Genomic DNA, 23,293 nt, shown 5'->3' with positions numbered 1-23,293 from the left:
GAATCTGCCTGCTAATGCAGGGGACACGGGTTCGAGCCCTGGTCTGGGAGGATCCCACATGCCACGGAGCAACTAGGCCTGTGAGCCACAACTACTGAGCCTGCGCGTCTGGAGCCTGTGCTCCGCAACAAGAGAGGCTGCGATAGTGAGAGACCCACGCACCGTGATGAAGAGTGGCCTCTGCTTGCCACAACTAGAGAAAGCCCTCGCACAGAAACGAAGACCCAACGCAGCAAAAATAAATAAATTAATTAATAAACTCCTACCCCCAACATCTAAAAAAAAAAAAAAAAAGGGGACAACTTATTAATGAAACCCTTCTGCCTTCCAAGTATGAAATCAAAAGATTATTATAACTACGGGCAAGAAAGCATTTGGATTATGTGGCATTTGGAAATGAAAATAAAGTTTATCCATATGGTCTAATGTTGTCAGTGTCTTACACTGCATTAATAATCACCTAATACGGGGGTGATTTTGATCATGCAGCTCATTTTCAATTCTGCTGTGTCCTAGGTTCATCAGAGTCAAGATGATTTGCTAGAAACAGCTGCCGTTTTCTTGTGTACATGCTAAGTGCTTAAGCAAAATTAGAATATTTAGGGCATTATATTTTCAGTATTACGGTGCTCTCGTCTTCTTAAAGCTTCTTGCTTTATACCTTCTTCTTAAGCATCTCTAATTCTCTTCTTGTCTGTCCTGGGTGCATCAAACAACCTCTGGTAGTAAGAGCTATAAAAATGTGTTTTATCTGTGTGTTCGAATGTCAGTTTCCCTTAGGTTTTTTTGGGTTTTGTCCAGGTCTCTGTAACTTAAGATTATGAGCTTCTGGTGGTTAATGAGCATGATAGAAAGGCCAGGGTTAAACTCTGTCTCCAAAAGAACTGGAACTCTCTCTGCCTTCCAGGGCCTTTTTGCATCTCTTTCACCCAGGGAGGGAGCCTGAGGACTCACCCCTCTGCAAAACTTGGCAGGGAAGTCGACAACTTGACTTTTTTTACCTTCTGCCCTGTTGACCAGCCTTGATGGGGAGCTACTTTGGGTTCATTTGGGGTTCGGTCCAGTGTCACAGCCATCTGAGATTTGGCAGATGCCCCTCAGAGGCCTCTGTCCATGCAGGCTGCCTCACAGCCTCCTCCCGTCCCACGCACACTCCAGCGATGCTGTCTTCACACCTCGCCTGGGTTGTTCTTTGGTTCTGCAGGGCGCCCCTTAGATTCACTGCTTGGATTATTTCGGTTTTTTATGATGAATATCTACTAGGGGGATCTACTCCTGGACCCTGAATATGGCATGTCAGGAATAATTTAGTGCAAAGTTAGTAACTGTAGAAGCCTATCAGTAAGTATATTATGACTGCATTGTACTAGGGTCATTGGCCCTTTTACTTTAGCTCATAGTAGGAGAAGTGTAAGGTAATGTTTAGGCTGTACGTTCCTAACATGACTGAGGGTTTTTTTTTAAATTGAAGTACGGTTGATTTACAATGTTGTTAGTTTCAGATGTACATCCAAGTGATTCAGATATATATGTATACTTTTTCAGATTCTTTTCCCATATAGGTTATTGCAAAATATTGGGTATGTTTCCCTGTGCTGTACAGTTTGTTGTTTATTTTACATATAGTAGTGTGTATATCTGAACTGTCTGTGTCTGTTTTGTAAATAAGTTCATTTGCATCATTTTTTTAGACTCCATATATAAGTGATATTATAAGATATTTGTCTTTCTCATCTGACTTACTTCACTCAGTATGATAAACTCTAGGTCCATCTATGTTGCTGCAAATGGAATTATTTCATTCTTTTTTTTAACGGCTGAGTAGTGTTCCATTGTATATATGTATCACATTTTCTTTATCCATTCCTCTGTCGATGGACACTTAGGTTGCTTCCATTTCTTGGCTATTATAAACAGTGCTGCTATGAACACTGGGGTACACGTATCTTTTTGAATTATGGTTTTCTCTGGATATCTGCCCCGGAGTGGGTTTGCTGGATCGTATGGTAGCTCTATTTTTAGTTTTTTTAAGGAACCTCCATATTGTTCTCCATAGTGGCTGCATCAACTTACATTCCCACCAGTGGTGTAGGAGGGTTCCCTTTTCTCCACACCCTCTCCAGCATTTACTGTTTGTAGACTTTTTGATGATGACCGTTCCGACCGGTTTGAGGTGATAACTTGTTGTAGTTTTGATTTGCATGTCTCTAATAATTAGCGACGTTGAGCATCTTTTCATGTGCCTTTTGGCCTGAGGGGGTTTTTCTGAGGACAGGCAGGAGATGGGTCTCCTCTGCATGTCTGCAGCTGGCAGAGAACCTGCCATCTAGAAGGCATCATGAGACACTGTTATGGATGAATACCATTAATTCCATACAAGTGATTCCCGAGCGTTGGTCAGTGCACCTTTTCCATCCTCACGCATGTCTGCATAATGAACTCTCTGTCCCAAGGAAACTGGCCAGGAAGCGGAAGGAGACGATGAGCAGCACGCGGCAGGAAATGACGGTGATGGTGAGCTCCATGGACAAGAGCTACGCGGAGCAGGGCACCAGCTGCGACGAGGCCTTCTCCTTCATGGACACGCACAACCTCAACGGGAGATGTGAGTGCTGTGCGGGGCCTGCCCTCAGGGCAGCTCTCAGGTTTCCAGGATTCCACGTGGTGCTGGGGCTTACGAAACAAAACCTCCCAGAGAATTCTTAGGCCCTGTTGGTTTCTCCAGTCCCTTCAGATGATCCTGGACACGTCCCCACGTGCCACGGTTGCTTAGGAACGGTGATGTGGGCGGGGTGACGGGACCAAAGCAGACAGCACGGGCGGCCACGGCCACGTTTCTGTAAAGACCCGAGAGCAGTGACACGGAGGCTTCCCTCCTCACCCAGAGGAAGGCACCTGCTTCTCACCATCCCTGTTGTTATGCAGCTCCTGTTTGTAAGCGAGGCAGGTGTGCAGTCACTCGGGGGAAGCCCGTTATAAAGCAGTTCACTAAATGGCAGTAACAAGCTAATTGTTTATTTGTTTAGCTGACAAGTTCTGCCTTTATTATAGGGCTGTTAGTGGCAATTAATAAGCTAAATTGTATTTCCACTTCAGAAGGCTTATGTTTCACACCAGGTGGGTAAACGGAGATCAGCTAATACCTTCCATGCTGCCACCTGCCATCCAGGTACAAGGCGTTATTTTAGGAAGCCAGCAATTACACGGATTGTATGAATACAAAAAGTGCAGTTGCCGTGTCCCTGGTGATCTTCTTGGGGACCAAAAGTCAATCCCGTGTCCTGTGCCTAATGATGTGGTTCACAGCGCTGACAGGTTCAAGGTCAGAGGTTTCTTTAACGTGTGAAATCCATGCCCAAAGGCTGCTGCCGACCCTGGCTGTGCAACCAGGATGCTGGACGGCTTGCGGATGGATAAAGGACAGCTGTCACCAATAGTAATAAAGTTAAGGCTGGGGATTGGGAGAATCACAGACACACGGTCTCTGGTGCGAGAGGGCTGATCCCAGTGCAGGAGGTGTACGCTCCTGTCCTGACCACCCACCTGGGCTGTTGGGATCTGCATCTCCCCCGGCCCCCCACCCTCTCTGATCACACCTGCTGTGGTCAGCACCCTTCTCCCACACCTGCCTTTCCCCTACATTCAGCAAGGCTTCGTGGAAAGGCGTGTTCCTTTCTGTTCACAGTGGCTACTATTGTCCACCTTATCCCAGTTAGAGGCCTTACGTTTATTTATCCACATGCAGCCCTGGCCCACTGGTGCGGGACTTCAGCAGACATGGTTCTCACCCCGGCGGGCAGGACACACTCCTCAACCGTGGTCATTGTCCTTTGCCCTTTCATGTCATTTTCAGTGTAGGTGGCAGAATCTGGGGTACTTCAGTTTACCACAAATTCCATCCCTTTTTTTCGTACAATTTTCTCTGCTTTTTTGTAGCAAATATATTTTCCATTTAAAGGTATGCAATGCGTTTAACTGCCAAAATAAAGAAACTTAGGATGCATTGGGGGGGAGGGGGGCGAGTCCTTCCCACCACAGACAAGATGAGAATTTTTGTCAGAGCAGTTATTTCTTGACCAACAGTGTGGAAGGGACCACGCGGATACATGCTCGCTCTTTCCATGATAACCCATCACTGTTCCACATCTTCTATTTCATGGTGAAATTCCTCACGAATAAATTTACTTGGAATTGCCTACCCAAAGAGCAGAAACCTACATTGGTAGTTTCTAGGCTTTTGAAGTTTGAGCAACAGGAGGTATTTGCCTCTGGACAGGTTATTCAATTTGGCATTGACTTTTTAAAAAATGAATGTGTCTGTGGAAATCCAAAACTGCCCGTGTAGAGGGGGCTGCTGCAGCAGTGGGGACACAGCTTCCGGGGCTCACCCGCCAGGAGGCGTTATTTGATGCTTCCATCGGTAAAGCCAATGGAGGAAGCACGGCACGAGGCGTTCCACTGTCCTCCCGCTCTCTGAACAATGGGTAGGTCTCATCCAATCCCATCCACGGGCAGTGACCCTAATGGTAAACTTTGTCATCGTCATACTCTCTAAATGCCTTTAAATTAAAAGAGCAGTTACTGGAGAAGGAAATTTTCATGAAAAGTGTTCATTAGACCACTAGGCTTCTAGCCCAGACCTACTCCAAGCCTGGATGTGTTTGAGATCTTTTAGGATTGGGAAGCAAGTAGTTTTTAGGAATGAGATGGTGAGAAAACTGAGGTTGGAGAATTTAAAAATAAGCCTGAGCACGTTTATAAGAATGGGGAGTAATCCATCCACCAAAGCAAATGGGAGTCGTACCTAAAAGGGGGGAGAGTAGATATGGATAGTGGGTATGGGTTTAATTCTTATACAAAAAAGGGGTGTAAAATATGTTTTTAAAGGTGAAAATAAACATAGTTATTTTGTATCTGCTTTGCACATTATTACAAAACAAATAAAAATGTCAGCAGGTCATAGGCATTATATTATGCTCCCTGACCCCTGGCATGTTTTATAGGTACTCGGGGTTTTGTCCTTGTTTTTTATCAACTGCTCTCTTTCTTCCTGGCAGCTTATCATAAACATGCATTATAAATGTGATACTTCTCTATTTTAGAAAAATATAACTGACAGGCAGCCTGGGTTCTGGTTCTGTCGTTTGCTAATTCTATACTTGAAAAATATAAACACAGGTAAAATCATTGTCTGAAGGGAACTGCTCCAAGAGAGTGAAAATATATTAACGTGTCATCAGGATAAAGCTGACATGCAATAACCACAGGGATTTGGTAGAGCCGCCCATAAACCAGCCATGTAAGTGGGTATTAGTGTCCTGATCGGGAACTCAGCATCAAATAAACCGTATAACCACATCAGAGGAGTTAAAATTTAGACTTAGATCTAACCAGCTTGAGCACTTGAGCACATTCAAATAATTTATCCTTGCACTTTAATGAAATTAAAGTGTTTTTAAAGCACTCATCAATTAAGACGTTGAAGAGAGTTAAACTTTAAAAATAGGAAATATCCACTTTCAACGGAATCAGATAAATTGGATGGGATTGACTCTACCTCTTAATGACAGGGGGAAGAGAAGGTGTTGTAGTTAAATCTCGAGTGTTTCAGAGGAAGATTTCAAAGAAAAATAAGCATGTTTACAAGGATTTAAAGGCCGGATAAGACAACGTGTAGGCATGCAGCTTTCACATTAAATATAGTACACAGGGAGCATCATCTTTATTTTTCATAAAACAGATCGTAGCATTGTGAAAAGCTCTCTCAGTATCCAGAACAGGAGCAGGGTGAGGATTTAGCAAAGTACAGAAGCATTGACATTCAGAATGTTCTCCAGAAGCCATGTGTAGAAACACTCTCATACTTAGTTGTAAAAATCAGTTCAGTGTGGTAGTAAAATTCTGCAAGCAAAGGCTAGAAGTCAAAAGGGAAATTAATGAATTCCTTAATCCAAAATGGCAGCTGTGGTTGTGGGTTTTTTTCCTTCATTTGTGGGATCAGAAAATCTTTTCAGTGATGAAAGGGGGCGTGTCCTCTAAAGTACAAGTAACTCCCCACAGAGACAGTGGAGACTGATAGTATTTACTGCACAGACTCGGGTAAACCTCTGTTGTTTCTTTGGTCAACAGTCTACCCAGTGTCGTTTCCCCAGGAGTGACCTCAGGGCCATATTTTCTGGTGTTGCTTCTCTGCCCCCACTGACATGCCTTTTCTCTTATTTACAGCTGTGTCTTCACCATCGTCCTTTACCATGAAAACGAACACCCTGAGCACATCGGTGCCTAATTCCTACTACCCAGGTAACATAGCTTTCCGTTGTTTCATCTCTTCATAAACCCTGAGCAGTCAGAATCACCCAGGGCTCACTTTGCTGCCCAGGTTGCTTTAGGAGCTTAGCGTGTTTGAAGTGTTGTAACCCGATGCTTTCTGTGGCTTTCTGCGGGAAAACTGGGGGGGCCTTTCATCAGTCATTTACTGTTCTTTCTCTTTTTACTTTCTCTGCATTGACCTGCTTATGATGTATGGCAGACCCATTTGTGCCAACTGCAATTTTAGGTGAGAACATTTCCCTTTATCACAGTTTATTACAGGAGTAATTTCTAAAGTCAGTGGCCACTCTGTAGGAGACGGCAGTTTGATGCGAGGATCATAACCCGGACATGGGGGTGGTGGATGGCCTGGAGGGGTTGGGGGTGGGCATAGATAATAAAAAGACTTTCTTTAAATGATCTCCATTGATAAGAAGGGTTTGCCATGTGTGTGTTGGGAATGATACCAAAAGGTTCTAATGAACGATCCCCCCGGCTCCAGCGCTCTCCCTGTCCAGGTTCAGAATTAAAAGTCAGCTTTGATCCCAAGGAAAAACACAGTTTGTCATCACTCAGCTGTGTACTTGCAAGACCTAAAGTCTGTCCAAAGTGGTGACAGTCATAAACGTGAAAATAGCTTCTTATTATTTTCACTTATTGCTAAGCACTGAAAACAGCAGTTTCAAAAATAGCATTTTTCTAATTCTGCCAAATGTTATGCAGAAAAATCGTCACAGTAGAGCTTTGGCCCCCTCCCCCTCCTCGGAGCTACCCAGGGCACCCCCAGCATTTCAGATGTCTGTCACACAGTGGGATTTCAAAGGAGCCGCTGACCTCAACAGCAGAACGACAGGCTGACGCTTCAGAATCACGTGGTTTATTATGTGCCGGAGGCGCCGGAAATGAAACAAAATGTTAGCCCCCATGGGACAGAATGCAGTGAAAGTAGGAAATATTCCCAGCGGGGGCTTAAAGAAAAAAAATCCCATTTGTCCAGATATAAGAAGGGTGAGGAGAAATGGCATTACCTGGCCGTGATAGAACCAAACAAGCATGAGCTGCTGTTGCCTTTGAGACCGTAGCCCGAGCGTACCCGGCTATGTTCTCTCTCTATCAGTACTACTAACCTTACAGAAAAGGAGCACAACACAGATGACTTCAAGGTGTATAACCACCCCTCGCAGCCAGAGCTCCATCCTCAGCTGTGCCAGTCCCGCTTCCTAACTCTCTTTACAAGGGTTTATATCTTGGCAACATAATTTTTCCCCCTGTGCTTCTCTTTTCTCTTAAGTTGTTATGATTTTTATGTAGAGGGTGTTGGGGTTTTTTTCCCCCTTATGGTGTTTTCTGGGCTTGATTAAGCAAGTTTGTTGCTTGAGGAAAAAATGAACTCAGACAGAAGTTGAAGAATGGATCTAAAGCAGACGTTTTGAATTTGCGTCATTTTGAGGACTAATAAACAAACCCCACTAAAGCTGCCACCTTTTAATCCTGACCGTAAGGGAAAGAAAGCTGCATTTTTATCCTTTTCATAAGTGAGGGGCACAGGCTAATCTTAGGTGCCTGAACAACGCAATCTAAATGCAGATGACATTTGCAGAATCTCTTGATGGGAAATTTGCGATTTCTTTGTGTGCCTGGCATTCATTCCGCAATTCCTCTAGTAGGTGTTCTGACCTTGGGGGAAGCTATGAGTGGGGAGGGCTGAGATGTGCATTGTCAGAGGGAAGAAAATGTTCAGATTTCACAGCAGGATTTAGATAAGCTTATTAAACAAATACCATCTTTTAAAGTTGGGGCTTTGTTATTACGAACACTAATGACATCTTTTAAAGTTGGTTAGGCTTCTCTACAGAGAGAGAGTCACTTGAACAGACAATTCAGATAGCAAAAATGATGCACATTGTGAAAAATAAGTCAGCCAGATCAACAAATAACTGTTACCGTGTTGAGCTGGTACCAACACGCCAATGTGACAAATGGCGGTGCTTGGGGACTGTCCCTTCCACGTCACTCGGTGCGAAGGTGAATCCATATGTTACATAGGTTATCACTTGAAACCATGCAATGAAGATATGCTGTACATCTACCCTGGCACTTTTGGGGAATAGTGCTATTTTAATTTACGCTAAGACAGGAAGATGTGTTTTGTTGTGACTCACAGCTTAGCACAATTAAATCCTCGAGTGCCTTTTATTCTCACAGGCTAAGGTGCCCAGCCCTAATGTATAAAGCTTTAGCATGCCTTTATATCATTTTCTTGCAAAAAAAAAAAAAATAGATAGCTAGATAGATGGATAGATGGATAGCGAGGTAGGACCATCGCCTACCTCAAAAGCAGCATCCATTTCAATTCAAGATTTTTCAGCTGGTTCATTGAAAATTCGAGACAGTTTGTTAAAGAATGTAGGTAGAATGAATTCTCAGTTCTTAGAAAACCATCGGAACTTTTAGTGAGTAGCTTTATTTCTGATTTCCTCTTAGCCATAATTTTTAATTAAAAATTGTGGGTGGGTAACTTTTAACAAGTATAGGAAGTTGGTGACAAATGATATATTTTATCAGTAATCATTCTTTTTGAAGAAGTCAGAGGAAACTGATGGATCACTAATTTTGGTGGAATCAAGATTTTCTGCTAGTTTAGGTGACCCAATTTCAAAACAGATATCACACCAGAAACCTTCAGTTTCCTCGTCGGCAGCTATGTTCTCAGTAATAGTGTTCTTTTCTTAGATGATCTGGTAGTGTTTAAATGCTTTAAGACGTGTCCACATAATAATGAGGTCAAGATATCGTAGTGCAGTGGGGGTGATACATACAGTGGTGACTGCTCTGTGGACTTAAAACTTCCAAGAATGCCTCGCCCTGGGATCAGAGCACTGTGAGGTTGCCAGTGGATCCACATGGAAGACCCACATGATTCATTTGGGGAGGTGTAGAAGGTCAGTCCACAGTGGAGGGCATTTAATTACGTTCATCCCTAAAGGTGCAAAACTGAGAGAACGAGAGGCACAGAGGGGAAACTAATTAATGTTCCATGTACTTGAGTATAAAGAGCAGAACTTCCTGCTGGAGCAGCTGAAAGCTCCAGGGATTCAGGGCTTCAGGAGGGAGCCTCCCCTACATCGTGAGCTTGGCAGTTGCCAACAAGCAAATCCGATGTGAAAATGTCCCGGTTTATTTGCAACTGTTCTAGTAGATGGGAACATAAGAATTTCTAAATTTCAAAGCAAATCCAAATGAAAAAAACAATCATAAAATCAACTTACCACCTTTTTTATTTTGTCTTTGTGTCTTTAGCCACCTTGTAGTGATCCAGGTACCATTTCAGCAGCAGCACATAGCTACACACCTGTGTGCCACCCTTCATACCATGCATCCCAGGTGCTTTGCAATGCAGATAGGAGTGAGGTTTCAAAGCCAGGCCCAGCTCACCAAGCGCCCTTGAACTAAATCTCCTTTGGAGCTGAACTTCTCAGTTTAAACAAACAAACAAAAACCCATAGCTGAATTCCCTATTGATAAACAATCTGGTCATTTTTTTAATTGAACTTATCTTTTCTTATATGTTTTCACTCTTTATGCCTGAAACCAATTTTGATTTAATGTTCTCAGTTTAAGTGACTTTCTCATTATATTTTGATGAGACAGACCCTCAGTTGTAAAATGGCTGAGGGGATTCAGCATTAGAATGAGCTAACCTGTACAATGTGGAACCCTTAACCTAATAGCACCTTCCCGCATAAGACATTTTTTAATAGCTACAATTTCTGCAGTTCATTAATCTAATTTACTAGGAGTCTTCCATTAAAATATAGCCTCTTTAGGCTTATTTGACCAAATTCTGACATTAATTCTGTAATACAATTTGGTTGACTTGTTCAAGAAATTTAAGTGAGAAAATGTATGGAGCACAACTAAGACTTATTTAGTCATTACTTGGTTCATGGGGGATGAAAAGCAATTATGATACTATTTTAACCTCCTTTTCTTATTGAGTGCTTAAATTAAACACCTCCATCCTAAGGTGATGGGAGAAATGAGGCGCTGCCCTCTGACCACCTATGAATAGAAAACTTAACTGTAAAATTAAAACACAAAATAAAAACTACCTGTACTTATTCACGCAGTACTATTGCTTATGCCCTGTTTCCTTTTTCTCCTCCTCTTTTCTCCTGATATGTATCTTCTTAAAAGTGCCTATAAATGGTAAGTTCCCCCATGCGCCCGCCCCATGGAGAAGGTGTGGAGGGAATGGGCGGGGGGGGTGTCTTCTCTGTAGAACAAAGCCAGCTGGTTCTGCTGTGCGTTGGCCTGCATGTTAGCTCCTGTAGATCATCCCATGAGTGCTGTGTTGGCCCACCGTATCCTGTCCAGCTTTCTGATCCTGGAGCATGCGAAGTGACTTATCCAACCAGGTTCCTTTCTCTCCCCCTCCCGCCCCCCCAGTTATCTTGGATCTCATGTATCATGTCCACGTTTTCATTGCTAGCTTTGTAAGCCAACCCATCTTGTGCACTTTTTCTTTGCTCACAGAACATTCATACAGAGTTGATTTCCATCATCATACAAATGAGTTCACGAATCTTCGGAAGAGCACAAGACTGGTTTTGCACCAGGCCTTGATGAAGTTTCAGACTGAAACTTCGATGAACTTTAGCCCCCGAAGGCTAAAGGATTCTTACCAACTAGCTTTGGGAAAGCAAGAGATCGTTTGGACTGCTTTGTAAAAACAAAGATTCCTGCCTCATCCCTACTAGTATTGCCAACCCCACTGAAATCTCTAGACACTTAACTTTTCTTTTTTGCTGAGCCATCACGGGGATCGTGGCAGCCGTAGGTTGAGGGGATGTCAGCAGCCTCTTCTTAGATTCTCGGTGACCCCGTTGTAGCTGCTGGCTCCCCTCATTTTTTCCACGGCCTTCTTTTCCCAGACGAGACGCACACGATGGCCAGTGACACCAGCAGCTTGGTGCAGCCCCACACGTACAAGAAGCGCGAGCCGGCCGACGTGCCCTACCAGACGGGGCAGCTGCACCCTGCCATCCGGGTGGCCGACCTGCTTCAGCACATCACGCAGATGAAGTGTGCGGAGGGCTACGGCTTTAAGGAGGAGTACGAGGTGAGCACGCACCCCGCACCTGGGCTCCCCCTCCGCCCGCCTGGGCGCGGCGCCCGGGGGCTGTGCGACATCTCCCCTAGCAGGTGGGGCCCACGAGGCCGCCAGGAAGGCAACAGCTGTTTCATCCCTGGATCCATTTCCATCCAGCGGTGAGACTTAACCACCGGGGGGATGTCCTACCTTAAATGAAAAGAGGAGAAACACTTCTTCACCTTTTTCTTTATTCTGCATAAATACGCCATGAAAACAGAGGCCTGCCAGGCTCTCTTCCCCATTCCTCACCACCTTTCCTGGCTTTTCCTATAATAAAGTCTGATGTTAAATCCCAATAATTTTGAGGGTTATCTCTGGAAGAAGCTGTCCACCTAGAACAGTTGTAGACCAACCAGCAATGTCTTGCATGGAGATGAGATGGCAGTAGAGGGACCGGCTAGTGTCACGGCAGTGACAGCTGTCACCGTCCCGCCAGCCCAGGGAGCAGGTCGCTGTCCTGGGATCCAGTGCAGGCAGCCCTTGGGGGCCTTTCCAGGAACAGCGATATATAATCTGGCACCATATATAAATGTAGGACTCACCCCTTTCACAGCCTCTGTCTTCAGCCTAATTCTGTTGGAAAGTCTTTCCCAAACTGAAGAGAATTAATTTATTTGAAGAGTCTGCTTCAAAAGAGCACACCTTCACTGAGTGTGTATGTGTGTGTGTGTGTGTGTGTGTGTATGTGTGGTGAGGGGGGAGAAGGAAGGGGCTTGGATTTCTCTGTTACCTTATTAAGTAAAATTAGTTCACAGTCATTGGTGAAGATAAAGTAGCAGCATGCTTACAGTAAAAATAGGATTAGAAAGCCACATGGCTTTTTAAATCTAAGAACGTGTCGCTGGTACTGCATCTACCTGACTAGCTCCTAGTTGGAAAACATCTTGTCTGGAATTAGAGTATCTTTAAAATCAGTTTGTACCACCCCCCTATCCTTCGACGTTCAAACTCTGCTTCTTTCTCCTCTTGGGGGGCCCTCATGATGCCTCAGTTTTATGCCCCAGATGCTGCCTTATCTTGGGTTTAGCTTAATTGTCCAAGGCTCACTACAGCAGTCAGAGCCCCACCACCGCTCTGCTCCTTTGAAGGCCAGGTCTTTGTTCAACGCAGGCAAATACACAGACACGCTTTGCTCTGCTTACACGTGTGTCCTCACGTATTACCAATGACCGCAGTTCAGAAGACTGCAAAGCCAAGAAAACAATCACAAACCAGGGCCCAAAGGTTTGATTTAAGTCCAGAAAACATTTCCAAATGAAGTTCTGCATTTTAGCCATCCTGAAATTCTTAGGTTTGCCTTTAGTGATTTAATTCATAAGTCAGCGAAACTGACCGCCTTTGCATATTTCCTCCTGCACTTTTAAAGGCTGGCTTAGGAATGAATAGGATTAAGAGCAAGACTTCCAAAGGCATTAATATCTTATGAGAGACAAAATTAGATTATTGAGAAAATAGCAGCCTAGTGAATAGAGATGATGTCTGTAGTTCTGTCCAGTCTGCTGAGTGCAGACAGTGCTCTAATGTTTATCAGACATGTTAATGTCCGAGAGATTACGCATAGGCTCAAACAACAATTCGTAAAATAACCTGAGTCCCATTTTTCATGGACTGTTTTAAAATACCTACCTCAGGACTTCTAATAACACACCACAGATGATGCGTATTTGAAAGTATGCAGAAAATCAGTTCCGATTCACATCTCCTGAAGAAATACGATTTATAAGTGCAAACTGAAACAGCGTATACTCATCTGAAGTGTGTTATAATTGATGATTGAGTTGTTATACTCTGCAATAAAATGTTGTATTAGGGCTTCCCTGGTGGTGCAGTGGTTGAGGGTCCGCCTGCCGACGCAGGGGACACGGGTTCGTGCCCCGGTCCGGGAAGATCCCATGTCCCACGGAGCGGCTGGGCCCGTGAGCCATGGCCGCTGAGCCTGCGTGTCTGGAGCCTGTGCTCCGCAACGGGAGAGGCCACAACAGTGAGAGGTCCGTGTACCGCAAAAAAAAAAAAAAAAAAAATGTTGTATTAGTTGCAGTTCAAAAAACTCTTTTTCCCATGCTAGCTATTCAGTGGATCAGAGAAGACTGTTTCTTTTTTTAATTTATTTTATTGAAGTATAGTTGATTTACAGTGTTGTGTTAATTTCTGCTGTACAGCAAAGTGATTCAGTTATACGTATATATTCATATTTTTTCATATTCGTTTCCATTATGGTTTATCACAGGATATTGAATATATAGTTCCCTGTGCTATACAGTAGGACCTTGTTGTTTATCCATTCTATATATAACAGTTTGCCTCTGCTAATCCCAAACTCCCATTCCTTCACTCCCCCATCTCTCTTCCCCCTTGGCAACCACAAGTCTGTTCTCTATGTCTGTGAGTCTGTTTCTGTTTCATAGATACGTTCATTTATGTCATATTTTAGATTCCACATATAAGTGATATCGTATGGTATTTGTCTTTCTCTACCTGACTCACTTCACTTAGTATGATAATCTCTAGTTGCATCCATGTTCTGCAAATAGCATTATTTCATTATTTTTTATGGCTGAGTAGTATTCCATTGTATATATGTACCGCATCTTTATCCATTCATCTGTCGATGGACATTTCGGTTGTTTCCATGTCTTGGCTATTGTAAATAATGCTGCTGTGAACATAGGGGTGCATGTATCTTTTCGAATTATAGTTTTGTCTGGATATATGCCCAGGAGTTGGATTGCTGGATCATGTGGCAACTCTGTTTTTAGTTTTTTGAGGAATCTTTATACTGTTTTCCATAGTGGCTGCACCAACTTAACATTTACACCAACAGTGTAGGAGGACTCCCTTTTCTCCACACCCCAGAGACAACTGTTTAAAACTAACATATACAGGTATCCAATGATCACATTATACACCCTAAAGTTACACAATGTTATGTGTCAGTTATATCTCAATAAAACTGAGGAGGGGGGGAGTAAAAACTTTTCAATGCCAAAATCATTATCAGCTTTTTTTAAAAGAAAGAAGGAAAAAAAGAAAAAGGAGCAAATACTAGAGAGGAGAGTGGGAACAAATAGGAACGTGCTATTGGGAGAAGTATGAGATGGAAAGTTCTGTTAGGAATAATCCTAGCCCTCAGTAATTTTCAGGTTATTAAGTAGCCCCCCTCCTGGGGACAGGGTGCGGATGTGGGTGGGAGGACCGTGGTGGGACAGAGTAAACGGGACATGAGGAGTGATGCTGGCACAAGGGTAAATCTATAGAGTGGCCGCAGGGAGAGGGGAACACGTGCTCAGGCTCTCACCTACATCCCGAAGTCCCCCCTCTCCCTCGCCATCCTTGCCTGCACATGGCTGTATTACATGCCCACATCTTCCCTGGAGGCACAGCCAAGTTTATGGGGATTAATGGGGCAGTGGCAAACCCCAGCTGCCGTTATCCTGCTCGACTTACTTTAGAGAAAAATCCCAGGGGATTTTTATTCCAGTGTGAATCTGGAAACATCCTTAAGCAGTTATGTTTTAAAGCCCAGTTTGACTTTTAGAACTCTAACCAAACGCACCTCTTTGAATCTTGCTGTGAAGTCTGCAACGTTCCCTCAAACCCACACCAGAAGTCAGGAGTGTGTGGCTGCCTGGTGTCGTGTGAAGCTCAAGGATCAGATGGTAAGAGGCCGTGGTTTGGAAAGAGGCTCTAGTACCAGACTGTGGATATTCCAGCTCAGCCTGGACCAAGCTGTCTAACCTCCTGGGCCTCAGTTTCTCCATCTGTAAAATGGGATAACTATAGTATCAACCTCATAAGAGTATTGTGAGGCTTGACTCATTTAATGCATCACAAGTACTAGAACTGAATCTGATACTCAGTGGCAGCTTTAGCTAATAAAAGAGGAAAGGACTAATTTATAATAGGATCCAAGGCAGGGCATTCACCCCGTGGTCTTTACAGGGAAACTGTGTCACTTACAATTTCAGTGCCTGTCCTGTGTTCACACTCTGGATAGACAGCTCACTTACCTTGTGTCATCAAAACTTGCCATTCAAAAGTAACTTAAATAAATAGGTAGGTTTGACTCTGTGGACAAAGAGTTTGAGAACTGAGAAAATAAGTTAAATATTTTTTTCTTTTTTAAAATATTGGCCTATAGTTGACTTACAATACTATATTGGTTTCAGGTGTACGACATGGTGATTTGATATTTTTATAGATTACCCGTCAAAGTTATTATGATATTATTGACTGTATTCCCTGTGCTGAATATTACATCCCTGTAACTTACCCTCTTTTCTTTCTTACAGTTTAACAGATAAAATACGGTTTGCTCAGTTAAACCTGAACTTCAGATAAACAGAATAATTCTTTAATAGAAGTATGTCCCAAATGGTGCATAGGACATACTTATACTAAAAACTACTCACTGCATATATGAAACTCAGTTCATACTTAAAAGTATATGCTGTGGGGCTGCCCTGGTGGCGCAGTGGTTGAGAGTCCGCCTGCGGATGCAGGGGACGCGGGTTCGTGCCCCGGTCCGGGAAGATCCCACATGCCGCGGAGCGGCTGGGCCCGTGGGCCATGGCCGCTGAGACTGCGCGTCCGGAGCCTGTGCTCCGCAATGGGAGAGGCCACAACGGTGAGAGGCCCGCGTACCGCAAAAAAAAAAAGTATATGCTGTCAACTTTTATTGTTGAAACAGTATTTTCATATCTAAGTTAGAAGAGTCCTAAGGGATGGTGTAGCTACAGACCACAGAATACTATCTTTTAAACAATGGTTCTATGAGTGTCTTTGCAAGGTCGGATTTGGGGAAAAGCTTACCTTAAGCTGCGCTTGTTAGTTCACTGGAGAATACCAAGCACATGGGGTGAATGTGACACGTCTGGGTGCTGGGGACACGGAGGACACCGAGTGCCCTGCCCTCAGGAGTCTCCCTCTGCAGGAGGAAGCAGTCATGGGGTGGGTGTAGCGCCTCTTATGAAACCTCACAAGAGAGATTTGCGTTAGTACTTCGAAGGCTGGGGTTGCAAGTCTGGGCAAGGATGACTTTTTCCTTGAAGGATGTGTTGGAGTTGGCCAGGAGAAGGCAAAAGAGTGGGATTCCAGGTAGACGCGGAAGCAAGAGAACGTGGGCAGTCAGGGCGCTGTCGTGAAGGGCCATGTGTGTCCCACCCAGAAGCTTGTACATCACTCTGGCCGCCGTGGGAAGAGAAGAATAATTCAGGTAACGCATGCATCTCATTCCTGTACCTGGAGGGAGATCTCTTCACACAAACAGCTTAATTTTTAAATGCTGTTGTACATGGCACACAGGAACTGCTTGAAAGATAATAATCCACACCCAAAAAGTAAAGGGGAGATGGAAAATGTATTTACTGGAAAAGAGTAGTATGAACTACATCCCTTTCTCCCCATGCAAAAAAATGCAATGCAGTGCTTGGCTTCCAGATTTGTTGAAGCGATGAATTACTTCAATTCGGAAGCATTTCTTGGGGGAAACCATCAAGAAAGCCTCAGGTTGCCGCCGTGACTCAGCACAATCACCCAATCAGTCGGTTTTCTTCAATCCATGTACGTTGGGAAACACCAGCCACTTAGACTGTAAAATACTTTTGAAATAGTGACTTTTTCTCTGTTGACACTGTTTCAACAAATTCGCCTTTATCTTTCCCAAGACAGAGATGTCTGAAAACTGGCTTTAACCCTGGGAGGGTTCATTACCGCTCAAGTAGCCGACTGAAGTGTGTCCAAAGCAGAGGGAAAACATGCCGGGGATAAGACAGAGCAGCACTGAGTGCAGAAGATTTTGTTTGTTTTTGTTTTTTGTTCTAACAAGATCATCATATGGCATCTCTCACCAGGGAAGTGCAATAATTTGATTCAAAAGAAACTCAGACATGAATCACAGTAAAAAAGTAAACAGGCTGAATTGAACAGAAAATGGCATGTTGTCAGCAGACTGGTTTGGGGATCTCAGGAGAAAGACCCAGTGGAAAGGGCAAGTTTGTTTACGTTGCTACAAAAGAGGAGCTGGTTCTTTCTTCCAAAAAGCAAAGATCAGTCTGTGCTAAGCGCTTGGAGGAGATCCGTGAGTTTACCAGAAGTGGAGAAAGGAGACCAGCTGCACTCAGGAAGCAGTGGAGGCCTGAGCGGCCGCCCCAACAGACTCCTGGGCCTTTATCACCTGGAGTGAAAAGGAAGATTCTCCAGCTCTGCCCTGAGCCAGCAGGCCCTGCCCTAGATGTGGGAGCTGCTCCCTGCTACCTGAGTGGGACGGAGGGGGTCCCAGCCTCAGGGGTGACCCTGCACAGTTGGAGAATGAATTCCTACCCCTCTGTCGTCCCCAAAAGGTCTTCTTTGGTCCTGGATTTTTGAACTGATCTAATCGGCTTCTGGGATCCAAGCAGAAAAACATTAACCTGAAGTAGGAAAATAGTTGTGCAGTTCTGAAAGAATGTATGTTGCTATCGTTGTAAAATTAAGATAAAGGAAGGACAGCAATTTAAAACTACTCCCACATAGGACCTCCTGAAAAACACTGATGGTACTCTTTTATTAGCTAATAATTAATATTGCTCTGGGGCACAAAAATTTATCTTCCAGTTACTAGATCTGAAATGTATAAACCTAAGTAACTCGTGGCAGCTACTTCTCAAACAGCTACGTGTGTGTGTGCATATATGTCTAAACTTATTTAGAAAAGCATTATCCTGACCCCACCTACTTTTGTCCTGTGTGTTTCTCTAGGGTGCAAACACGGATGATTAATTTTATAATTGAACATGGAGACTGGTTTTTTGCTCAGTTTAAATTCGGGAATTGGAGGCTTTATGCCAAAATCTTCAGGCTTAAGTACAACCTATGCGTTTTTCCAAGGAACCTGGAGTTTTTTAAACATGTCTAACTCCTAGTAGCTCCTTGTAGATCTTTTTAAAATGTATGGATTGTAGGGGCTTCCCTGGTGGCGCAGTGGTTGAGAGTCTGCCTGCCGATGCAGGGGACACGGATTCGTGCCCCGGTCCGGGAGGATCCCACATGCCGCGGAGCGGCTGGGCCCGTGAGCCATGGCCACTGAGCTTGCGCGTTCGGAGCCTGTGCTCTGCAACAGGAGAGGCCACAACGGTGAGAGGCCCACGTACCGCAAAACAAAAACAAAAACAGACCAAAAAAAATGTATGGATTGTATATTTTCCCCTCTCATCCTTCCCGTTTTCCAAGTAAAACAGCTGATTTTGTTAAGTGTAAGCACAATGTTATATTTGATGGCTTTGTCTATATTTGACAAAGTGTGGTGAGCTAAGAAGGAATTGTCTTAGCAAAAAAAAGTCTCACTTGCCCTCCAAATGTGAGTCTCATTTTGGTTTGTTTTTTGTTTGTTTGTTTAATTTACTTGCCTCCCACCTCAGGGAAGCCAGTGAAAACTAGAGAAAACCACTCCCTGAAAAACCACTTCCTCCCCATGGAGCCTGCAGTTCTAATTGCTGATGAGATGCCCTTAGACAGCAAGGCCCTCAGCTGGGAAGACAGGCCAGCATCCCCAGGTGGGCGGCAGTGCCGCTGGGGAGAAGGGCGCCCTGTGCCTGGTCCCTCCCCTTGCGGGGCTAGTGGGCTGGTACCTCTAGAAAAGTTCTAAGAATAGTGCCCACGGCCACTTTGCTGGGTTTTGAAAACGGAGGCCGAGGCAGGTGGAATGAGAGGTGCTTTTGTGTTCTTTCCTGCTGGAACCATTGCCGACACAGCTGGCCCGTGCTCGTGGGTGGTCCAGCGTGCAGGCACCCCCTTCCCCTCACCTCCAGCTGGCACAGTCTTCAGATGTGCTTTTCAGTTCCCGCTTCACATTCTGAGGCACCAGCTGAGTCCATCCATTGCCACAATCAGTGCAGGTTATTTTCTGTCCCACAGGACACAAAATAAACAAAACAAAACCATTGAAAGCCAAGGATGGGGACATGGGGGAGCCTTGGCAAGCTCTGCAAATACATTAAGAATCACAACAGCTGCGCCTCCAGTGGCTGCCGCAGCCAAGTAAGTTTTGACATTTTTTTTTCCTTTAATTATTACGGTGATGCTGAGCCAGGTCCATGAGAAAATGATAAAAAAAAAAACTTCTGTGTGAAATTTTGAGGCTGCTTCAAGCTGTTTGGGGAAAATCAAGTGTATGTGTTTATGAATACTTTCTTAGTAGATGAAAATCTCTGCATATTTTAAATAACGCAACAGAGACGGTTGATTTTTACTGTGAATACTCGGTAGATTTTTCACTAAACTACAAATATAAAAGTGTCTGTTTTATTTGTTGCGTGCTCCATTTTGTCATGCTTGCTTTCAGGACGTCTTATGTGTTAGCTGATTTTTTTAATCCAGTTTTCTTTTGCCCACACTCCTGATAATATCCTGGACTCAGAAAACTTTGGAAAATTTAGTTTAAAATTGTTATTTCCCACGACTCTCTATTCCTCCCTCTGATTTTAGTTCATGGTGGTGGACCTTTTCCAGTTTGTTTGGAGTAGTTCTAGTTCACCGTCTGGTTTCCATTTTGAAGCTGGTCATTAGAACTGTCTTTATCTCCCCCGGGAGGAGTTAGGCGCTTTCCCCACTTGTTAATATGCTTTTAGTGTCGGGTGCCATTAGTCACAGGACCCGGCCCAGAAGGGACTGTCGGGATGCCTGTATCCCACACCTGCCGACCTCGTGTGTATCTGGTATCAGGTGGATGCTGTCACCGCCTGCTGACCTGGTCCAGCTGGCTTCAGCACAGTGGTATTGCCCCTCCCCCCGACCTCCCCTCAGCACCTCCCAAGTCCTATCCCAGCACCTCCCAAGTCCCCCTCCCACCGTTTCCAATTCCATCCCTTCCTCTCCCAGCCCACCGGCCGCCCTCATCTCTTGCCCACCCCCTTGTAACTCTCCCCGACCTCATCTCTCGACATTTACTCTCCCCCTTCACATCTACCCTCCACTCTGCAACCAGTTTTGTTTGGGAAACACAGATGTTATCACATGTGATGCCAAAACATCTGCTCTGGATTCTTTGCAAAATTAGGCCCCTCCTTAGCAGAGAGCGCTCAGTCCTCTGGGACGCGGCCCTGGGCCTGCTGCAGGCTGTCACTGTAGCCACAGCAGCTTCCCGCCACGTGCCTCAGGCCCAGCTCCTGCCACCTTTCACACCCTCAGCACCTCGTGTCTCTGGGCTGTGCTCCACGTCGTGGTTTCTGCCTCGAGTGACTCCCAGCTCCTCCTTCACCTGCCAGCTCCCTTCAGACCCAACATGGATGTTACCAGACACCAGGCCGTCCACGGTCTCATAGCTCTGCGTTAGAATAACATAGTGGGCAGTAATAATACCGTGGGCAATGTATTAACTGATAATATGGTAAAGTGTACATTAATGGATTATCCAATAGACATTTGAGAAACACTGCTAAATATGTTACTTTACATTTGTTGAATTGATTTCTGTGTATTTCAACACATACACCCCTAGAAGGGGAAATGAAGTTAAAGGTGGATAGAACTATTACAAATACACACTCAGAATGGTACACATCATCACGTAGGAGCAAGTGGATTAGCAGTGTCCAGCCAGGAAAAACTGTGCTGACCAACTTGAACCTTACCGATACCCGTCACTTAAAAATGGGAAGAATGGCATGGTTCCATCTGATCATTTTTACTCACTGAATGCCAACCATGTGTTTAAAAAAATTAGGGTAAATGCTTTTGTTCCATATTTGCTTTCATTTCTTTTTTAATCCCTAATAGAAATAATGTAGAAATATCTAGTGACTTCAATGCATTTCAAAACATGACTATTGCAAGAGAGAAACTGTATGTCCTCCTACACAGATTCAAAGCTCATAAAGGTAATTTGTGTTATCATGGACGTATTTTCAGGGGGAGCAAGGGTTTGAGGGGTGGACTTTTCATGAAACCCTGCTTGGTTCCTAGACTGATGATGTTGATGGTTAGACCTATGATGGTCTAGCCCTAACCCTAATGTAGTAGCACTCTACAAAGATACACACATAGATAGAGAGAGACACATAGATATTTCTAACCACAATGCTCTTACACTGTTATCACACCCATTTTACAGATGAGGGAATGACTCAGAATGTAAGTCATTTGCCCAAGGTCATCCCACTTTGGAGTGGTGGGATTTACTCCATAATCTGTTGACTCCAAAGGCCACGTTCTTTTCCACTACACCACATAACTTCTTCATGGAACACCACGAAACCACAGACCTACAGAAGTTAACCTTGGGTTTTATTGATTTGACTTGTGATTTCATGGCAGGAGCATTGTTTTACTCTGTGCAGTTTTATTTGCTTTGAAGCGTTCTGTCCTTTGGCAGAGGACAGAGCCAGCCCCGGGGGCCCCGCTGACAGCGCCAACTCTGGTTTGTTTCAGCATCTCGGCATCAGCAGATGCTGCCCCTTAACCTTGCTCAGCATCTCAGCTCCAAGAGCGCGGTCACTCCGACATTGCTCCTGCGCTGGCTTTTCCTCGTCAAGAAACGCAGGGAAATTATTCAGCAGATATCAGCCAGCCTGGCTCGTCGGAAACCCACCAGGACCAGGTATAAGCTAAAATCAAGCTGCTGCTCTTGAGAGGCATAGATCCCATAGGCTGTCTCCCTGGATTGCTGCACGACTGCCAGCCAACCCAGTAGAGGGAGGGAGAAGAGGAAGTGTAGACGCAAGTTGTGTGTGAAAGCTGAAGGTTTTCTCAGAGATCCTCTCTGGAAGAGATTCTGGAAGAAGCTGCATCTTTTTTCAATGAGGTGATTCAACATAACGGTAACAACCTTGTGAACTGGATCTCTGACCTCCAGGCAAGACCAAGATAACATGTCTCAGCTTCGACTAAATGATGCAAAAAATAACCAGTTGAAAAGGCAATTATTCTTTTTCAAAGAACAGTGCTGGGAAGTAGAAAGGACAGTGGATTGGCCATGAGAAGACTGAATCCCAAGTCTTTGACCTGTCACGTCACTGAAGAGTCTCACTGAGACCCTAACCCCAGACCCTTGAGCAAACCACTCACCTCCCCTGAAGCAAGTGGGTCAGTTGCGAAAACCAAGCACTTCCTAGAGCCTCTGTATCATTAGTCGAGCCGTCACCTTGGTGATGTTGGACTCCCAGTTTGGTTGACACATCTCCACGGACGGGATGTTTTTTGGTTCATGCTTCTCCATGGATGGGATGTTTTTTGGTTGATGTATCTCCATGGATGGAATGTTCTCCAGTGGGCAGCCTGACCAGCTGCCTGAAAACCGAAGCCTGGCGGTCACTGGTGTGTAGAAGGCCGTCACTTGGGACCCGCGGGTGGTTCTCTGGCCCCCTCTTGCCAGTTTTGAGTTTATTCAGCATTTCTGAACGAGGGAGTTTCTGTCCTGATGTGCCCTTCCTCTTTTTCCCTCCTCTCTTTTCCCTGTTTCAACCTCTTCCCACTCTCATTTCTAACTCCCACCTCATCTCCAAAACACTGGGAAGGCCAAGTGGAGAGAGTGCAGTAGTGACATTAGTACTTTTTTTTTTTTTTTTGCGGTACGCGGGCCTCCCACTGTTGTGGCCTCTCCGTTGAGGAGCACAGGCTCCGGATGCGCAGGCTCAGCGGCCATGGCTCACGGGCCCAGTCGCTCCACGGCATGTGGGATCTTCCCGGACCGGGGCACGAACCCGTGTCCCCTGCATCGGCAGGCAGACTCTCAACCACTGCGCCACCAGGGAAGCCCGACATTAGTACATTTTTGTATAAAGTCCTCACCGTGTCTGAAAGGTGTTCGTGATCAGAATTCCACTCCGTCTCTAATCCCCACTGTCCCCGTTTGTAAGG

The 23,293-nt window shown here is 44.8% G+C and overlaps 1 protein-coding gene across 1 annotated transcript in view; it reads left to right on the top strand.

Annotated features, from left to right (window-relative positions):
- PTPRM (protein tyrosine phosphatase receptor type M) overlaps positions 1-23,293 on the top strand; it is a 750,850-nt gene that overhangs the window by 596,119 nt on the left and 131,438 nt on the right. The window contains exons 16-18 of the mRNA XM_089894939.1: positions 2,454-2,605; positions 6,226-6,300; positions 11,244-11,431. Of these exons, the coding sequence (XP_089751065.1) occupies positions 2,454-2,605; positions 6,226-6,300; positions 11,244-11,431 (415 nt within the window). The remainder of the gene's footprint in view (positions 1-2,453; positions 2,606-6,225; positions 6,301-11,243; positions 11,432-23,293) is intronic.

The sequence above is a fragment of the Delphinapterus leucas genome, chromosome 14, assembly GCF_059928025.1.
Source record: "Delphinapterus leucas isolate spDelLeu-1000000601 "Yukka" chromosome 14, BTC_Dleu_Yukka2, whole genome shotgun sequence".
Lineage (NCBI taxonomy): Eukaryota > Metazoa > Chordata > Mammalia > Artiodactyla > Monodontidae > Delphinapterus > Delphinapterus leucas.
Note: the sequence above shows the minus strand (reverse complement) of the source record. Positions and strands in the feature narration are given on the sequence as shown.